The 20,685-nt window shown below is 45.1% G+C and overlaps 1 protein-coding gene across 2 annotated transcripts in view; it reads left to right on the forward strand.

Moving 5' to 3' along the window:
- The window catches only part of RASGRF1 (Ras protein specific guanine nucleotide releasing factor 1), a 155,624-nt gene extending 135,367 nt beyond the window's left edge, over window positions 1-20,257 (forward strand). For both annotated transcript variants that reach the window (XM_040342192.1, XM_040342193.1), the window contains 5 exons: window positions 4,150-4,347; window positions 6,262-6,341; window positions 9,832-9,949; window positions 10,965-11,033; window positions 19,074-20,257. In XM_040342192.1, coding sequence (XP_040198126.1) covers window positions 4,150-4,347; window positions 6,262-6,341; window positions 9,832-9,949; window positions 10,965-11,033; window positions 19,074-19,166 — 558 coding nt within the window. In that variant the 3' untranslated portion in view covers window positions 19,167-20,257. The remainder of the gene's footprint in view (window positions 1-4,149; window positions 4,348-6,261; window positions 6,342-9,831; window positions 9,950-10,964; window positions 11,034-19,073) is intronic.
- Window positions 20,258-20,685: the final 428 nt, after the last annotated feature.

Here is a 20,685-nt window from a genome sequence, read left to right on the forward strand (position 1 = left end):
CAGTCCCTTTATACAGAGCGCAATCCCTTTATACAGAGCGCAATCCCTTTATACAGAGTGCAATCCCGTTATACGGAGTGCAATCCCTTTATACGGAGTGCAATCCCTTTATACGGAGTGCAATCCCTTTATACAGAGTGCAATCCCTTTATACAGAGTGCAATCACTTTATACAGAGCGCAATCCCTTTATACAGAGTTCAATCACTTTATACGGAGTGCAATCCCTTTATACAGAGTGCAATCCCTTTATACAGAGTGCAATCACTTTACAGAGCGCAATCCCTTTATACAGAGTGCAATCCCTTTATACAGAGTGCAATCCCTTTATACAGAGTGCAATCCCTTTATACAGAGCGCAATCCCTTTATACAGAGCAGTCCCTTTATACAGAGTGCAATCCCTTTATACAGAGCGCAATCCCTTTATACAGAGCGCAGTCCCTTTATACAGAGCGCAGTCACTTTATACAGAGCGCAGTCCCTTTATACAGAGCGCAGTCCCTTTATACAGAGCGCAATCCCTTTATACAGAGCGCAGTCCCTTTATACAGAGCGCAGTCCCTTTATACAGAGTGCAATCACTTTATACAGAGCGCAATCCCTTTATACAGAGTTCAATCACTTTATACGGAGTGCAATCCCTTTATACAGAGTGCAATCCCTTTATACAGAGTGCAATCCCTTTATACAGAGCGCAATCCCTTTATACAGAGTGCAATCCCTTTATACAGAGTGCAATCCCTTTATACAGAGTGCAATCCCTTTATACAGAGCGCAGTCCCTTTATACAGAGCGCAGTCCCTTTATACAGAGCGCAGTCACTTTATACAGAGCGCAGTCACTTTATACAGAGCGCAGTCCCTTTATACAGAGCGCAGTCCCTTTATACAGAGCGCAATCACTTTATACAGAGCGCAATCCCTTTATACAGAGCGCAATCCCTTTATACAGAGCGCAGTCCCTTTATACAGAGCGCAATCCCTTTATACAGAGCGCAATCCCTTTATACAGAGCGCAATCACTTTATACAGAGTGCAATCACGTTATACAGAGTGCAACTACTTTATACAGAGTGCAATCACATTATACAGAGTGCAATTCCTTTATTCAGAGTGCAATCACTTTATACAGAGTGGCCCAGATTCAGGTAGCTTTTCCCATTTTTTACAGAGGCGCAGCGCACCGTTTTGCCGCTGCGCCTCCGTAAATTTCCTGCGCTACGATTGATTCACGGAGCAGTAGCTCCGTAAATTGCGTGTGCGCTCCGGAAAAATGCCCGGCGTAAGGGCGCGTAATTTAAATGATCCCGTAGGGGGCGTGGATCATTTAAATTAGGCGCGTTCCCGCGCCGAGCGTAGTGCGCATGCTCCGTCGGGAAACTTTCCCGACGTGCATTGCGGTAAATGACGTCGCAAGGACGTCATTTGCTTCAACGTGAATGTCGTCCAGTGCCATTCACGATTCACTTATGCAAACGACGTAATTTTCAAATTTTGCGACGCGGGAACGACGGGTATACTTAGCATGTGCTGCGCCTGCTAATAGCAGGGGCAGCCTTAAGCAAAACCCGACGTACGCAAACGACGTAAACTGCGTACGCAGGGCGCGCGTAGGGTTGTGAATCGGCGTTAGTATGCAATTTGCATACTCTACGCTGACCACAACGGGAACGCCACCTAGCGACCTGCGTAAGAATGCAGCCTAAGATATGACGGCATAAGGAGCCTTATGCCGCGCATATCTTAGGCTGCCGTCGGCGTATCAAGGTTCCTGAATCAGGAGCATTCGATACGCCGGCACAAGTAAGCAATTGCGCTGCGTAACTATGGTTACGCAGACGCAATTGCTTTTTGAATCTACCCCAGTGCAATCCCTTTATACAGAGTGCAATTACTTTATACAGAGTGCAATCCCTTTATACAGAGTGCAATCCCTTTATACAGAGTGCAATTACTTTATACAGAGTGCAATCCCTTTATACAGAGTGCAATTACTTTATACAGAGTGCAATTACTTTATACAGAGTGCAATTACTTTATACAGAGTGCAATCACGTTATTCAGAGTGCAATCCCTTTATACAGAGTGCAATCCCTTTATACAGAGTGCAATTACTTTATACAGAGTGCAATCACGTTATACAGAGTGCAATCACGTTATACAGAGTGCAATCCGTTTATACAGAGTTCAATCCCTTTATAAAAGCCGGGACTGTGCTGTGTGTTGATATCTCAGTATTTCTGTGCTTCAGATGAGTAACCTGATCGCCACGGAGATCCTGCGGAATGAAGTTCCGGTGGTGCAATTACTTTATACAGAGTGCAATCACTTTATACAGAGTGCAATCACTTTAAACAGAGTGCAATAACGTTATACAGAGTGCAATCACTTTATACACAGTGCAATAACGTTATACAGAGTGCAATCCCTTTATACAGAGTGCAATCACTTTATACAGAGTGCAATCCCTTTATACAGAGTGCAATCCCTTTATACAGAGTGCGCAATTACTTTATACAGAGTGCAATCACTTTATACAGAGTGCAATCACTTTATACAGAGTGCAATCACTTTATACAGAGTGCAATCACGTTATACAGAGTGCAATCCCTTTATACAGAGTGCAATCCCTTTATACAGAGTGCAATCCCTTTATACAGAGTGCAATCCCTTTATACAGAGTGCAATCCCTTTATACAGAGTGCAATCCCTTTATACAGAGTGCAATCCCTTTATACAGAGTGCAATACACTTTATACAGAGTGCAATCCCTTTATACGGAGTGCAATCACGTTATACAGAGTGCAATCACGTTATACAGAGTGCAATCCCTTTATACAGAGTGCAATACACTTTATACAGAGTGCAATCCCTTTATACAGAGTGCAATCACGTTATACAGAGTGCAATCACGTTATACAGAGTGCAATCCCTTTATACAGAGTGCAATCCCTTTATACAGAGTGCAATCCCTTTATACAGAGTGCAATCCCTTTATACAGAGTGCAATCCCTTTATACGGAGTGCAATCCCTTTATACAGAGTGCAATCCCTTTATACAGAGTGCAATCCCTTTATACAGAGTGCAATCCCTTTATACAGAGTGCAATCCCTTTATACAGAGTGCAATCACGTTATACGGAGTGCAATCCCTTTATACAGAGTGCAATCCCTTTATACAGAGTGCAATCACGTTATACAGAGTGCAATCACATTATACAGAGTGCAACTACTTTATACAGAGTGCAATCACGTTATACAGAGTGCAATCACTTTATACAGAGTGCAATCACGTTATACAGAGTGCAATCCCTTTATACAGAGTGCAATCCCTTTATACAGAGTGCAATCCCTTTATACAGAGTGCAATCCCTTTATACAGAGTGCAATCCCTTTATACAGAGTGCAATCCCTTTATACAGAGTGCAATCCCTTTATACAGAGTGCAATCCCTTTATACAGAGTGCAATCACGTTATACGGAGTGCAATCCCTTTATACAGAGTGCAATCCCTTTATACAGAGTGCAATCACGTTATACAGAGTGCAATCACATTATACAGAGTGCAACTACTTTATACAGAGTGCAATCACGTTATACAGAGTGCAATCACTTTATACAGAGTGCAATCCCTTTATACAGAGTGCAATCCCTTTATACAGAGTGCAATCCCTTTATACAGAGTGCAATCCCTTTATACAGAGTGCAATCACGTTATACAGAGTGCAATCACGTTATACAGAGTGCAATCACGTTATACAGAGTGCAATCACGTTATACAGAGTGCAATCCCTTTATACAGAGTGCAATCCCTTTATACAGAGTGCAATCACGTTATACAGAGTGCAATCACGTTATACAGAGTGCAATCCCGTTATACAGAGTGCAATCCCGTTATACAGAGTGCAATCCCTTTATACAGAGTGCAATCCCTTTATACAGAGTGCAATCACGTTATACAGAGTGCAATCACGTTATACAGAGTGCAATCCCTTTATACAGAGTGCAATCACGTTATACAGAGCGCAGTCCCTTTATACTGAGTGCAATCCCTTTATACAGAGTGCAATCCCTTTATACAGAGTGCAATCCCTTTATAAAAGCCGGGACTGTGCTGTGTGTTGATATCTCAGTATTTCTGTGCATCAGATGAGTAACCTGATCGCCACGGAGATCCTGCGGAATGAAGATCCGGCGGTGCGGGCGTGTACCATCGAGAAGTGGGTGGCAGTGGCTGATATTTGTCGCTGTCTACACAATTATAACGCCGTTCTGGAGATTACATCATCACTGAATCGCAGCGCAATATTTCGCCTCAAGAGGACTTGGATTAAAGTTTCCAAACAGGTAGGAGGAACCGGAACACCGGAGAACATTGTGATACATTGTGATGCATTGTGATACATTGTGATACTTTGTGATACATTGTGATACTTTGTGATACATTGTGATGCATTGTGATACATTGTGATGCATTGTGATGCATTGTTGGCCTTTATTTCCTCTTTGTATGCCGAGGTCAGGGTTACATCGTCACACTCTGATTGCAGATTTTTTTTTTCATTTTACTGTAATGTGCTATGGTACTGTTAGTATGTCAGAGAGTCCATGGGCAAATATTCTTCACCCGAGTTTATCAACTTTTATGATCTCGGGGCCTCAACATCTCCAAAGAGCCGCACATACGTTTTTAGTAAATATTCAATGTCAGAGACCACAGGCACACCACTATGATATAGTCAAAGTCTACGGGCTATGATACAAGAGATGGCCAAAAACTGCACACATGATACAAGAGATGGCCAGAGACTACAGAAATGATACAATTGTATCATGTCCTCAGTCTCCGACCATCTCTTGTATCATTTCTGCAGTCTCCGACCATCTCTTGTATCATTTCTGCAGTCTCCGACCATCTCTTGTATCATTTCTGCAGTCTCTGGCCATCTCTTGTATCATGTCCGCAGTCTCTATGGACATGATACAAGAGATGGGCAGAGACTGCAGACCTGATTAAGAGATAGTCAGAGACTGCAGAAATAATACAAGAGATAGTCGGAGACTGCAGAAATTATACAATTGTATCATGTCCTTAGTCTCTGACCATCAATTGTATAATTTCTGTAGTCTCCGACCATCTCTTGTATCATTTCTCCAGTCTCCGACCATCTCTTGTATCATGTCTGCAGTCTCTGGCCATCTCTTTTATCATGTCCGCAGTCTCTGGCCATCTCTTGTATCATGTCTGCAGTCTCTGGCCATCTCTTGTATCATGTCTGCAGTCTCTGGCCATCTCTTGTATCATGTCCGCAGTCTCTGGCCATCTCTTGTATCATGTCTGCAGTCTCTGGCCATCTCTTGTATCATGTCCGCAGTCTCTGGCAATCTCTTGTATCATGTCCTCGGTCTCTGACCAAGAGATGGCCAAAGACTGCAGAAATTATACAAGAGATAATCAGAGACTGCAGACATGATACAAGAGATGACCAGAGACTGTGGACATGATACAAGAGATGGGCAGAGACTGCAGACATAATACAAGAGATGTGCAGAGACTGCAGACGTCATACAAGAAATGGTCGGAGACTGTAGAAATGATGCAACAGATGGTCGGAGACTGCAGACATGATACAAGAGATGGGCAGAGACTGCGGACATGATACAAGAGATGGGCAGAGACTGCGGACATGATACAAGTGATGGTCGGAAACTGCAGAATAAAAACAAGAGATGGTCAGAGACTGCAAACGTCATACAAGAGATGGGCAGAGACTGCAGACATGATACAAGAGATGGTCAGAGACTGCAGACATGATACAAGAGATGGTCAGAGACTGCAGACATGATACAAGAGACAGTCAGAGACTGCGGACATGATACAAGAGATGGCCAGAGACTGCGGACATGATACAGGAGATAGTCAGAGACTGCGGACATGATACAAGCCCTGGGGTCTCTATGTATGCCAACTCATAGTTAGTCCCAAATACTGCTGGTTTATTTATATGTGATTAAAATTATTTTCAAATCTGTCACAACCATTGCTATATTTTCCTAAAGTTATGGGAGATATGTCCCAGTAGCACAGCATCAGTTGGTTGCTAAGATGCCATCGACAGTGCAGCCAACAACGTCCTAGCAACCAACGACTGACCCCAGCGGTCCAACCATTGACGCCTCACTCCTCTATGTTGCCAGCTTACACTTTCAGATATTTTTCCCTATTTAGCTTTTTGGTAATAACGCTTTACTTCTTCTCAGACGAAGGCCTTAATTGACCGGCTACAGAAGTTGGTGTCTTCAGAGGGGAGATTTAAAAACCTGAGAGAGGCCCTGAAGAAGTAAGTTTTCAGCACCAATGACAATTGTATACAAATGTATGTCTCTGTATTGGCTGATCGATTTTTATTTACTTTTTTTTAACCACTTGTCCACCGGGCCTATTTTCTCTCCTTCATGTAAAAATCACAACTTTTTTTGCTAGAAAATTAATCAGAACCCCCCCAAACATTATATATTTTTTTTTTAGCAGACACCCTAGGGAATAAAATGGCGGTCATTGCACCTTTTTTTTCTCGCACGGTATTTGCGCAATCATTTTTCAAACGCCTTTTTTTGGGGGGAAAAGAACGGTTTCGTGAATCAAAAAAATAACAAAACAGTTAAGTTAGCCCAATTTTTTTGTATAATGTGAAAGACGATGTTACGCCGAGTAAATAGATACCTAACATGTCACGCTTTAAAATTGCGCGCACTCATGGAATGGCGCCAAACTTCGGTACTTAAAAATCTCCATAGGCGACGCTTTAACATTTTTTACAGGTTACTATTTTAGAGTTACAGAGGAGGTCTAACGCACGCGACGATACCTCACATGTGGGGTTTGAACAGCGTTTACACATGTGGGGTTTGAACGGCGTTTACGTATGTGGGCGGGACTTGCATGCGTGTTCGCTTCTGCGCGCGAGATAACGGGGACAGAGGGCGTTTTGAAAAAAAATTTTTTTATTTTTATTTTACTTATTTTTTTTAATTTTTACACTTTTTTTTACATTTTTTTTTTTTTGATCACTTTTATTACTATTACAAGGAATGTTAGCTTCCCTTGTAATAGGAATGGTGTGTGACAGGTCCTCTTTATGGAGAGATGCGGGGGGGTCAATAAGACCTTCCCCTCCCCCCACATCTCTCCTCCAGGCTTTACAAGCATGAAATCGGTGAAAAAAATCACCGATCACATGCCGACAGCCGCGATTGCGGCTTTGTTTACTTCCGGGTACCGGGCGTGACGTCATAACGTCGCGCCCGGGCCTCCGACGTTCATAGAGGTGACTGGTGACCATCTGGTCACCAGTCATCTCTATGCTTTCCAGGCAGCGCCGACCGATTCGCTCTCCGGGCCCCCGATGGCACGGGAGAGCCTGGAGAAGCACCGGATTGGCAGCAGGAACCAGATCGTTAGCCGGAACCAGATCGTCAGATCACTGGCTCTTCCTGGTTCGATGGGCGGGCCTATCGATGACGTGCCGACAGGCCTGCCCCCTCCTTCTTTCCTGAATGAAAGGCTATGCCTCTTGGGACATGCAACGTGCATATCCCAGGAGGCACAGCGGGCAGTATGCACGTAAATCGCCTAAGGAAAATGACGTCCATGGGGAGAAATTTTTTCCTTAACCACTTCGGCCCCGGAGGATTTGGCTGCCAAATGACCAGGGCCACTTTTTGCGATTCGGCACTGTGTCGCTTTAACTGACAATTGCGCGGTCATGAGACGTGGCTTCCAAACAAAATTGGCGTCCTTTTTTTCCCCCACAAATAGAGCTTTCTTTTGGTGGTATTTGATCACCTCTGCGGTATTTATTTTTAGCGCTATAAACAAAAATAGAGCGACAGTTAAAAATAAAAAAAAAGCAATATTTTTTACTTTTTGCTATAATAAATATCCCCCCCCCCCCCTCCAAATATATAAAAAAATAGTTTTTTTTCCTCAGTTTAGGCCGATACGTATTCTTCTACATATTTTTGCTAAAAAAATCGCAATACGCGTTTATTTATTGGTTTGCGCAAAAGTTATAGCGTCTACAAAATAGGGGATAACTTTATGGCATTTTTATTAATATTCTCTTTTTTTACTAGTAATGGCGGCGATCAGCGATTTTTATCGTGACTGCGACATTATGGCGGACACTTTTGACGCTGTTTTGGGACCATTGTCATTTATACAGCGATCAGTGCTAAAAAAATTCACTGATTACTGTGTAAATGACACTGGCAGGGAAGGGGTTAACCACTAGGGGGTGAGGAAGGGGTTAAGTGTGTTCTAGGGAGTGATTCTAACTGTGTGTGGGGCTGGGCTACAACTGACACGACACTGATCACCGCTCCCGATGACAGGGATCAGTAGATCAGTGTCCTGTCACTAGGCAGGACACTGCCTTGTTTACATAGGCTTCCCCCCCGTTCTGTTGCTCCGTGACACGATCGTGGGACATCAAGTCTGCGGGTCCCACGGGCTCGGTCACGGAGCTTGCGGCGCGAAATTCAAAGCAACGTATATATATGTTGCTTTGCGCAGCCATGCCATTCTGCCGACGTAAATGTTTTGTGAGATGGTCGGCAAGCGGTTAAAGACCTGACATAATCCACCACATCCTGCCAGACAGCCGAAATATTGGGACACGTCCAAAAATTTGTGGATGAGGTCTTCCTCAGTTTGCCAACACTGATCATCTTTTTATTTAAATTTTTTATATACATAGGCCCAGATTCTCAAAGGGCTTACGACGGCGCAGCGCCATGTACGCCGTCGTAAGTCCTAATCTGGGCCGTCGTATCTATGCGACTGATTCTTAGACTCAGTTACGCATAGATATCCATTAGATCCTACAGGCGTAAGTCTCTTACGCCGTCAGATCTTAACTGCATTTTTTTTTTTTTTTTGACCGCTAGGTGGCGCCTCCGTCAAATTCCGCGTCGAGTATGCAAATTAGCTAGATACGCGAATTCCCGAACGTACGCGCGGCCGACGCAGTAAAGTTACGGGCCCAGATTCTCAAAGGACTTACGGCGGCGCAGCGCCATGTACGCCGTCGTAAGTCCTAATCTGGCCCGTCGTATCTATGCGACTGATTCTTAGAATCAGTTACGCATAGATATCCATTAGATCCGACAGGCGCCGCCATCGGACCTTAACTGCATTTTATTTTTCTGACCGCTAGGTGGCGCTTCCGTCGAGTATGCAAATTAGCTAGATACTCGAATTCCCGAACGTACGCGCGGCCGACGCAGTAAAGTTACGACGTTTACGTTAGGCTTTTCCCGGCGTAAAGTTGCCCCTGCTATATGAGGCGCAGCCAATGTTAAGTATGGCCGTCGTTCCCGCGTCCAAATTTGAAAAAGTTACGTCGTTTGCGTAAGTCGTCCGTGAATGGGGCTGGACGTCATTTACGTTCACGTCGAAACCAATGACGTCCTTGCGGCGTACTTTGGAGCAATGCACACTGGGAAATTCCACGGACGGCGCATGCGTCGTTCGGGAAAAACGTCAATCACGTCGGGTCACAGTAGTTTTACATAAAACACGCCCCCCTGATCCAAATTTGAATTAGGCGGGCTTACGCCGGCCGATTTACGCTACGCCGCCTCAACTTACGGAGCAAGTGCTTTGAGAATACAGCACTTGCCCGTCTAAGTTGCGGCGGCGTAACGTAAATCAGATATGTTACGCCCGCACAATTTTACGCGGCTCTACGTGAATCCGGGCCATAATGTCTGCCATGGACGCCTCCTTCTCCCTACTTCCTAACCTTTTATGTTCTTTTATGTCTCCAGCTGTGACCCTCCCTGTGTTCCTTATCTGGGCATGTACCTGACCGACCTGGCATGCATAGAAGAAGGTACCCCCAACTACACAGAGGATGGACTGGTCAACTTTTCAAAGATGAGAATGGTGAGAAATACAAACACATAACAGTGGGCCAGATTCAAGAAGCAATTGCGCCCGTGTAACCATAGGTTACACGGCGCAATTGCTTACTTGCTCCGGCGTAGCGAATGCTCCTGATTCAGGAACATCGCTACGCCGACTGCAGCCTAAAATCTGCGCGGCATAAGGCTCTTATGCCACGCAGATTTTAGGCTGCATTCTAGCGAAAACCGCTAGGGGGCGCTCCCATTGTGATCTGTCTATAGTATGCAAATTGCATACTAACACCGATTCACAAACTTGCGCGGGCCCTGCGTACGCAAATTACGTAATTTGCGTACGTCGGGTTTCGCGTAACGTTACACATCCTAATAGCAGGCGCAGCCAATGCTATAGGATGGCCACGTTCCCGCGTCGCGACGTTCAAATTTTACGTCGTTTGCGTAAGTGGATCGTGAATGGCGCTGGTCGCCATTCGAGTTCACTTTGAAGCAAATGACGTCCTTGCGACGTCATTTGCCGCAATGCACGTCGTGAAAGTTTCCCGACGGAGCATGCGCTCTACGCTCGGCGCGGGAGCGCGCCTAATTTAAATGATCCCCGCCTCCCGGAGGGATCATTTACATTAGGCGCCCTTACGCCGGGCAAGTTAACACAGCGCCCCCGCAATTTACGGAGCTTCTGCTCCGTGAATCGCGGGCAGCGCAGAAAATTTGCGCGGGCGCAGGGCAAAAACGCTGCCCTGTGCCTGCGTAAGAAAGGCGCAGATTCTTACTGAATCTGGGCCAGTGTTTTTCTTTTTTTTTAATGCGTTAATGAAAACTTGATGCAAAATATTTTCCGCTGGCACCATTTACCACCAAAAGAAAGCCCTGAAAAAATGGCGGTGTAATTCACCTGGATGCACGGATATATGCATGGTTTTAATAACACATGTCAAAGTTAAATATTGCGTTTAAAGTTTCCCAAAAATCTTTCAGTATTTCTGCGCAGATTGTAACCCAATACTATGACTCGGCTTACCTTTTATTTTTTTTAGATTTCACATATAATTCGAGAGATTCGACAGTTTCAGCAGACCGCCTACAAGATAGAGCACCAGCCCAAGGTAAGACATCATTTGATTTCAGTACTAATAAGTATGGCTTGCTATGGGGGGTGGGGGTGGGGGCACACGCAGGAGAGAAGGAGCGGAGAGTGCCAGCGGGGGGACCCCAGAAGAGGAGGTGAAGGACTGCTCTGTGCTATACCTTTGCACAGAGCAGGTGATTTATTTTTAATTTAAATGTTTTAAAGCGAAACATTTTTTACTTTAGCCTTTTCGCTGCCAGGGCTGTTTATTCTTTGCTTAACCACTTTAAACCCGCATGCCGCCATATGACGTCCAAAAAGGGGATCTGTTATCCCGGGTGGACGTCATATGACGTCCTGTACTTTGTGCGGGGATATCTGAATGATGGGTGCACCTGGAGGCATCATTCAGATATCATTTTCTTCCGGCGGCGATCCTGCGCACCGTAAGAACGATCATAGCGGCGGTTCCGGCGCTTGATCGTTCTTACAGGCGGCGGGAGGGGACATTCCCCCCCCCCTCCTGCCGCCATCCGGTGCTTCTGCGGGCTCTCCCGTCCCATCGGGGGCCCGGAGAGATGATCGTCGTCCGCCGGATGTGCAGCATAGAGATGACTGGTGACCAGATGGTCACCAGTCATCTCTATGACCGTCGGAGGCCCGGGCGCGATGTGATGACGTCACGCCCGGGTACCCGTAAGTAAACAAACCGCAATTGCGGCTAGTAAGAATGAGATAGGTGAATTTTTTTTCACAATATCATTCTTTCCAGCCTGGAGGAGAGATGTGGGGTCTTATTGACCCCCCCGCATCTCTCCATAAAGAGGACCTGTCACACACTATTTCTATTACAAGGGATGTTTACATTCCTTGTAATAGGAATAAAAGCGATCGAAAAAAAAAAAGTGTAAAAAATAAATAAATAAGTGAAATAAAAAAAATTTAAATGCCCCTGTCCCCGGTAGCTCGCGCTCAGAAGCGTACGCACACGTAAGTCCCGCCCACGTATGTAAACGCCGTTCAAACCACACATGTGAGGTGTTGCCGCGTGCGTTAGAGCGCCAGCAACAATTCTAGCACTAGACCTCCTCTGTGACTCTAAACTGGTAACCTGTAAACATTTTAAAGCGTCGCCTATGGAGATTTTTAAGTAACGAAGTTTGGCGCCATTCCATGAGTGTGCGCAATTTTAAAGCGTGACATGTTAGGTATCTATTTACTCGGTGTAACATCATCTTTCATATTTTACCAAAAAATTGGGCTAACTTTACGGTTTTGTTATTTTTTAATCCATGAAACCATTTTTTTTTACAAAAAAAAGGCGTTTGAAAAATGATTGCGCAAATACCGTGCAAGATAAAAAGTTGCAATGACCGCCATTGTATTCCCTAGGGTGTCTGCTAAAAAAGCATATATAGGGGTAGATCCACGTACCTGGGCGCATTAATACGCTGGGCACAGCGTATCTAAGATACACTACGCCGCCGCAACGTATTTTTTTTTTCAAATGCACAAAGAATTTGCGCCGTAAGTTACGGCGGCGTAGTGTATCTGTTGCGGCGTAAGGGCGTGGAATTCAAATGGATGTAATGGGGGCGTGTTTTATGCTAATACGTCGTGACCCGACGTAAACAACGTTTTTTTTTAACTGCGCATGCGCCGTCCGTGGGGGTATCCCAGTGCGCATGCTCGAAATTAACCCGGAAAAAGCCAATGCTTTCGACGGTGACATCATTCTACGCAAATCCCTATTCGCGATCGACTTACGCAAACGACGTAAAAATTTCAAAATTGTACGCGGGAACGACGGCCATACTTAACATTGAGTACGCCTCATAATAGCAGCTTTAACTATACGCCGGAAAAAGCCGAACGAAAACAACGTAAAAAAATGCGCTGGCCGGACGTACGTTCGTGGATCGCAGTAAATAGCTAATTTACATACTCAACGCGGAAATTGACGGAAACGCCACCTAGCGGCCGCCGAAATATTGCATCTAAGATTCGACGGCGTACTAAGACACAGATGCCGTTGTATCTTGTTTTGTGGATACAAAACAAAGATACGACGCAGGAAATTTAAAATTACGCCGGCGTAATCCTTTTGTGGATCTGCCCCATAATGTTTGGGGGTTCTGAGTAATTTTCTAGCAAAAGAATGATGATTTGTACATGTAGGAGAGAAGTGCCAGAATAGGCCCGGTATGGAGTTGGTTAAATAATTTTAGCCCAAAAGATGACAAAAAAAAAAAAAACATTGTGGGGCAGATCCTCAAAGAAATTACGCCGGCGTATCTCTTGATACGCCGCGTAATTTCAAATTTGGCGCGTTGTATCTTTGTTTTGGTATCCACAAAACAAGATACGACGGCATCTGTGTTAGATCCGACAGGCGTACGTCTTCGTACGCCGTTGGATCTTAGATGCAATTTTTCGGCTTCCGCTAGGTGGCGTTCCCGTCGTAATCCGCGTTGAGTATGCAAATTAGCTATTTCCGACAATCCACGAACGTACGAGCGGCCGTCGCATTTTTTTACGTCGTTTCCGTTCGGCTTTTTCCGGCGTATAGTTAAAGCTGCTATCTGGTGGCGTACTCAATGTTAAGTATGGCCGTCGTTCCCGCGTCTAATTTTGAAAATGTTACGTCGTTTGCTTAAGTCGTCCGTGAATGGGGCTGGACGCCATTTACGTTCACGTTGAAAACAATGACGTCCTTGCGACGTCATTTGGAGCAATGCACCCTGGGAGTTTTTACGGACGGCGCATGCGCAGTTCGTTCGGCGCGGAGACGCGCTTCATTTAAATGAAACACGCCCCCTACCCGCCCAATTTGAATTCCGCTGCGAGAGATACACTAGGCCGCCGTAACTTACGGCGCAAATTCGTTGAGGATTCAAACCAACTCAAAGTAAGTTACAGCGGCGTAGCGTATTTGACATCTGCGCCGGGCGCAGCGTATGTATGTGGATCTGCCCCTATAGATTTTGTGAACACAGACACCCTACTAAAATTTTGCGTTTCCTAGGCACTTGCGGTAATATCATGTAAAATAAAAAAAATAGTTACCACTATTTTATTCTCTAGGGCAGGGGTGTTAAACTGGCGGCCTTCCAGCTGTTGCGAAAACTACAAGTCCCATCATGCCTCTGCCTGTGGAAGTCAGGCTTGTAACTGTCAGCCTTGCAATGCCTCATGGGACTTGTAGTTTTCGCAACAGCTGGAGGGCCGCCAGTTTGAGATTCCTGCCCTAGAGAATAAAATAGTGGTAACTTAAATTTTTTTATTTTACACAATATTACCGCAAGGTTCTAGGAAATGCGAAATTTCAGTAAAAAATTAAGTAAAGTTAATTTTAGGGCAAACAGAAATAACAAATATTTTTTAGTAAAATATAAAAGATAAGGTTACACAGAGTAAATAGATACCCAACATGTCAAACCTTGAATTTGCGCGCTGCCGTAAAATGACAATAAACTTTAGCACCCTATATTTTCCATAGGCGACACTTTAAAAGCCCCCCCTATAGGTATCAGTTTAGTGTTACAGAGGAGGTATCGCAATTAAAGTTTTCATGCGCAGGCGCCTTGATGCTTGCGTTTACGTTCGTGTGTGCGTATATGTGGGGGAGGCCTCAAATTCTTTTTGGGAGGGGGAGATCTTATGTGCTTGGGTATTCTGCCCCAAGCAAAAAAATTAAAAGCCACCAGCTACACATAAGCAGCTTAACCACTTACCCCCCGGACCATATTGCTGGTCAAAGACCAGAGCACTTTTTGCTATTCGGCACTGCGTCGCTTTAACAGACAATTGCGCGGTCGTGCGACGTGGCTCCCAAACAAAATTGGCGTCCTTTTTTTCCCACAAATAGAGCTTTCTTTTGGTGGTATTTGATCACCTCTGCGGTTTTTATTTTTTGCGCTATAAACAAAAATAGAGCGACAATTTTGAAAAAAATGAATATTTTTTACTTTTTGCTATAATAAATATCCCCCAAAAATATATAAAAAAAAAATTTTTTTCCTCAGTTTAGGCCGATACGTATTCTTCTACATATTTTTCGTAAAAAAAAATCGCAGTAAGCGTTTATTGATTGGTTTGCGCAAAAGTTATAGCGTTTACAAAATAGGGGATAGTTTTATGGCATTTTTTTTTTTAATATTTTTTTAACTAGTAATGGCGGCAATCAGCGATTTTTTTTCGGTACTGCGACATTATGGCGGACACTTCTGACACTTTTGACACATTTTTGGGACCATTGGCATTTTTATAGCGATCAGTGCTATAAAAATGCATTGGATTACTATAAAAATGCCACTGGCAGTGAAGGGGTTAACACTAGGGGGCGGGGAAGGGGTTAAGTATGTTCCCTGGTTTTGTTCTAACTGTAGGGGGGGTGGCCTCACTAGGGGAAATCACTGATCTTCTGTTCATACATTGTATGAACAGAAGATCAGCATTTTTCTCCCTGACAGGACCGGGAGCTGCGCGAGAGCCAACGTATAGCTACGGGCTCTCGCGCAGGGGAGCCGACCTGCCGCCGTAAAACGACGGCGGCTGGTCGGCAACCAGTTAATAATAAGACACTTACCTGTCCTGAAGTCCAGCGATGTTTCCATCAGTAAGGGAAGTAAGGAAACCCAGCAGTGTAGCCTTTCGGCTTCACGCCCGGGAACCCTACTGCGCATGCGCGAGGCCCAGCTCCTCTCTCCCCCTGCCAGGAGGAGGAGGGAGCCCCACGGTGACATCACGGGTCGCGGCCCGGACTCCCGAAAGGGGGGAAAGATACCTGTCAGGTATGCTGTCCCCCCCCCCCCCCCGAAAGGTGCCAATTGTGGCACCAGAGGGGGGGGGGAAGCAGATGAGTGGAACTCCGGTGGAACTCTGCTTTAACTTTTTTTATTTTTCATCATATAAGGGAACAAAAAGGCCCCAGGCCACAGTTTGGAGACCACGGCTCTATGGTAACTCCTCTTCTTCTTTTTCATTGCAGTAAATAATGGATTCCAAGCAGAAGGAAAGTTCCACCATTGAGTTCTTGATGAAGGAGGGGTGGAGGCTGACATCCACAGAAGGCTACAGAAAGATTACGGAGGTGACACCATTGATAAAAGGAACGTCTTGTCATTGGTGATTCTTGTCAATGGTGTCCTCTCTAGAACCCAAGAACTCAATGGTGGCACGTTCCTTCTGCTTGGAATCCATTAATTACCTGCAATGAAAAAGAAGAAGAAGAAGAGTTACTATAGAGCAGTGGCCTTCAAACTGAGGCCCTTTGCTTGCCTTTATCCAGCCCTTAGGGCACTGTTCTTCCAATTGATACAAGGCACAATTCCTTCCAGTGATACCAACAGTGGGGCATAATACCTTCCACTGACACAAACACTGGGGCACTATTCTTTCTACTGACACCAATGGTGGAGCACTATTCGTTCCACTTGCACCAACAATGGGGTGCTAGTCCTCCCGCTGACGATGGAGCGCTGTTCTTTCAACCAGTACCAACAATACCAATGATCGGGCACTATTCCTCCTACTGACCACAGATACTGTGTCATTTTTTTTTCCACTGACCACCAAGCCTGAGGCATTGTTTACTCCCACTGACGTGGGGCCTTTTCTATTCTCACTGGTCACAGTCTGGCCCCCGCAAGGTCTGAAGGACCATAAACTGGCCCTTTGTTTAGAAAATTTGGAGGCCATTGCTATAGAGCAGGGGTAGGCAACCTCGGCCCTCCAGCTGTGGTGAAACTACAAATCCCATGAAACATTGCAAGGCCCTGACAATCACAGGCATGACTCCTCGACAGGGGCCTCATTGGGGGGCTGGAGCCCAGAATGGGTCCCCGAAAAGCCCAGAGTCTCAGGCGTGCGGTATTTAAGCGCTGCCGAGCAGGGACCATTCTTGTCCCGAGAGCCGCCGAGTGACATAGCAGGTCCTGCCTTCTGGAGCCTGTAGCGCCTATGATGGACGTCCCACTGGTCCAATGCCGGGACCGTGGGACGATTGATGTCCATCATAGGCGCTGCCACATCCCCGCTCGGTTTGGCGGCTCTCCTCCTCGGCTCCTCCTCTGGCTGCATCTCTATGATGATCATGATAGGCATTGGGCGCGCCAGCTCCGCACACCGCACACGGCTGAGCTGAGGTAGGTCAGTGAGTATGTACTAGGTCATGTCAGTGTATGTAGGTCAGGCAGGTCATTGTAGGTCAGTGTATGTAGGTCAGGCAGGTCCGTGTATGTATGTAGGTCAGGCAGGTCAGTGTATGTATGTAAGTCAGGCAGGTCCATGTATATATGTAGGTCAGGCAGGTCAGTGTATGTATGTAAGTCAGGCAGGTCCATGTATATATGTAGGTCAGGCAGGTCAGTGTATGTATGTAAGTCAGGCAGGTCCGTGTATGTATGTAGGTCAGGCAGGTCTGTGTATTTATGTAGGTCAGGCAGGTCCGTGTATGTATGTATGTAAGTCAGGCAGGTCCGTGTATGTATGTAAGTCAGGCAGGTCCGTGTATGTATGTAGGTCAGGCAGGTCTGTGTATTTATGTAGGTCAGGCAGGTCCGTGTATGTATGTAGGTCAGGCAGGTCAGTGTAATGGTCAGTGTGTCAGGCAGGTGAGTTTCGTCGTCAGCATTGATGAGACCCTCTGCCCGAAAAACACCCAAAAGGAAGGCTGTGGATGTCAACACACATCTCAATTTAACCACTTAAGGACCGGACCAATATGCTGCTAAATGACCCAAGGGGTTTTTACAATTCGGCACTGCGTCGCTTTAACAGACAATTGCGCGGTCGTGCGACGTGGCTCCCAAACAAAATTGCCGTCCTTTTTTCCCCACAAATAGAGATTTCTTTTGGTGGTATTTGATCACCTCTGCGGTTTTTATTTTTTGCGCTATAAACAAAAATAGAGCGACAATTTTGAAAAAAATGCAATATTTTTTACTTGTTGCTATAATAAATATCCCCCAAAAACATATATAATTTTTTTCCCCTCAGTTTAGGCCGATACGTATTCTTCTACCAATTTTTGGTAAAAAAAATCGCAATAAGCGTTTATCGATTGGTTTGCGCAAAATTTATAGCGTTTACAAAATAGGGGATAGTTTTATTATTATTATTTTTTTTTTTACTACTAATGGCGGCGATCAGCGATTTTTTTCGTGACTGCGACATTATGGCGGACACTTCGGACAATTTTGACACATTTTTGGGACCATTGTCATTTTCACAGCAAAAAATGCATTTAAATTGCATTGTTTATTGTGAAAATGACAGTTGCAGTTTGGGAGTAACCACAGGGGGCGCTGTAGGAGTTAGGCTTCACCTAGTGTGTGTTTACAACTGTAGAGAGGTGTGGCTGTAGGTCTGACGTCATCGATTGTGTCTCCCTATAAAAGGGATCACTCGATCGATACGCCGCCACAGTGAAGCACGTGGATGTGCCTGTCCGTGCCATTCTGCCGACGTAAATGTACATGCGGCGGTCCGGAAGTGGTTAAAATAGATTTAACCTCTAACATTAGAAAAATACAAATAGATTGGGAATGTACCATCATCCTAATATTCATAGAATATTCTTTACCTGTAGGGTAACCAGGTGCCCTTCAAGATCTTTATCTTGGCTTCCGTGTGAGTAACCTCTCTGTGGTCGCTTTGGATCTTCCTGGGGCTCTGGGACACTGTGCCCTTAGATTGTCTCCTGACGAAGCGATATTTATCGCGAAACTAGTAGAGACTTGAGATTTTCCATCTGGTGACTCCAAATCTTCACCTGAACCTTCTTCTCCCTGTTCCAGGGATCGCACGTTTGGTGATCTGATTGCTGTCACGTTATGTGTATTGTTTTTGAAATTGTCTATGTATGGTTTTAATTCTCTCTGTGTATATTATGTCAATAAATTTTGTTAAATTTGTTTATATGATAGCTCTGGTTTGAGTGTATCCACTTTATCAAGTACCGCTATAGTCCTCCCCGCCCACCTTTTTGCGTTGGTGTTTCAGGGTCTACGGGGGTTCCCTGAACCCTTCGACTATTCTACACATCTCAATTTGAAATTGCTTTTGTCTCTTGCAGGTCACACAGTATCTCTTGGACTCTTCAGGAGTGCTGGATGAAGAGGGTCTTTATGAAGCTTCTCTCCGCTTGGAACCCAAACTTCCTACCTGAATTTTTGTTGCACTCTCCCTGCCTGTATCATATTGTACAGACCCCCCAAGCCTCTGGCCGGACCCCATCATGCAGGGGTCCCTGTGTAGGGGCAGAGATGTCTGTGTCTCCATTCATCCCAAACACCCAACTGCTCCTAAGGGAAGGCCCTACACTTGCCCCTACACCCAGTCCCCCCCCCCCATCCCCTCCCCTCAAAAAAAGCACCCCCTAGAAAAGAGTGACCAGGGTGGAGACTGAGATACCTCTCAATATGAGCACTGTCCTCCTTTCATCATAGGCCGTGCCAACCAAGATCTGAACCGTCGCTGCTGCCTCCTTTTTTGACTGGACATCCAAGGAGAATGAATCTGAGTTTTTGTGTGCAGCAGCTTACAGACAAACCAGCCTTCACCCCCCGTCTACCACCATGCTTGAGCAAAGGGGTTCTCGTGTGTCTTTCACAAAGAGGTTTTAATAGCAAACTCGAGAACGGAAAAAGGGGTTGACGCACAACACTCCCACATTTTTGGTCATAAAGAGCAGATGAGAGGGCACATCCGTAATTCTAAGTGTGATGGGAAGCACTTCAGAAGATAACCAACCCCCAAACAATGGCCGGTGGTCTCTCTTGCCTTGGGCCGGGCATTGCACATGTCTAGCAGATTGCAAGTTCTGGACTCTACTCCAGCTTTGTCTCGTTGACTTTGTTTCGTAGTATGGGTCCTCGGGTTTGCGACAAAACAGGATTGCACAAATAAGAAGTCCAGCGGGCCGATACATAATAGCTGCTATAACGGGCGACATTTCCAGTGCTTTATTGGAGAGGTGTCATAGACTGACAGGGAAAAAAGGATTACGGGTATGGTGGCACTTTAAGGAAAACGCAGCGGTGGGCACATGTATGATGTTGGAAATTTGTAGCTGGTTTGAAGAAAAAAATAATAATGATAATTAAAACGGACTGGTCACAAGAATGTGTTATACGGGAGTCCAGCGGTGGGTTTTAAGAAAAATTTGCAGCTACATTTTGGTTTCTTTATTTTTTGTACTATAAAGTGTTTCCTGATTACCTCTCGCTAATAAATCTTTTAACTCAGGGTTACCACCAACACAGCCTGTTCACAATGTCTGTCCAACAAAATGAGAGAGAAACATTTTAACCCCTTCATGCCCAAGGGTAAAACGAATCTTCGCGCCTAAGGGTAGAACGAATCTTCACGCCTAATGCCCCATACAGACGATCGTTTTTTGTGATGAAAAAAAATGACGTTTTTGAAAACGTCATTTAAAATGATAGTGTGTGGGGAAAATGTCGTTTTATGTCTTCAGAAAAACGACCAAAAAAAAATTCGAACATGCTTGAATTTTTTGTGTCGTTTTTCAAAATGTCATTTTTTGTGTCAATGAAAATGATAGTGTGTGGGCAAAACGACGTTTTTAAACCCGCACATGCCCAGAAGCAAGTTTTGAGACGGGAGGTAAAACTACCATTCATAATGGAGTAAGCACATTCATCACGCTTTAACAGACAAAAAAG

This window comes from Rana temporaria, chromosome 3 (assembly GCF_905171775.1).
Source record: "Rana temporaria chromosome 3, aRanTem1.1, whole genome shotgun sequence".
NCBI lineage: Eukaryota > Metazoa > Chordata > Amphibia > Anura > Ranidae > Rana > Rana temporaria.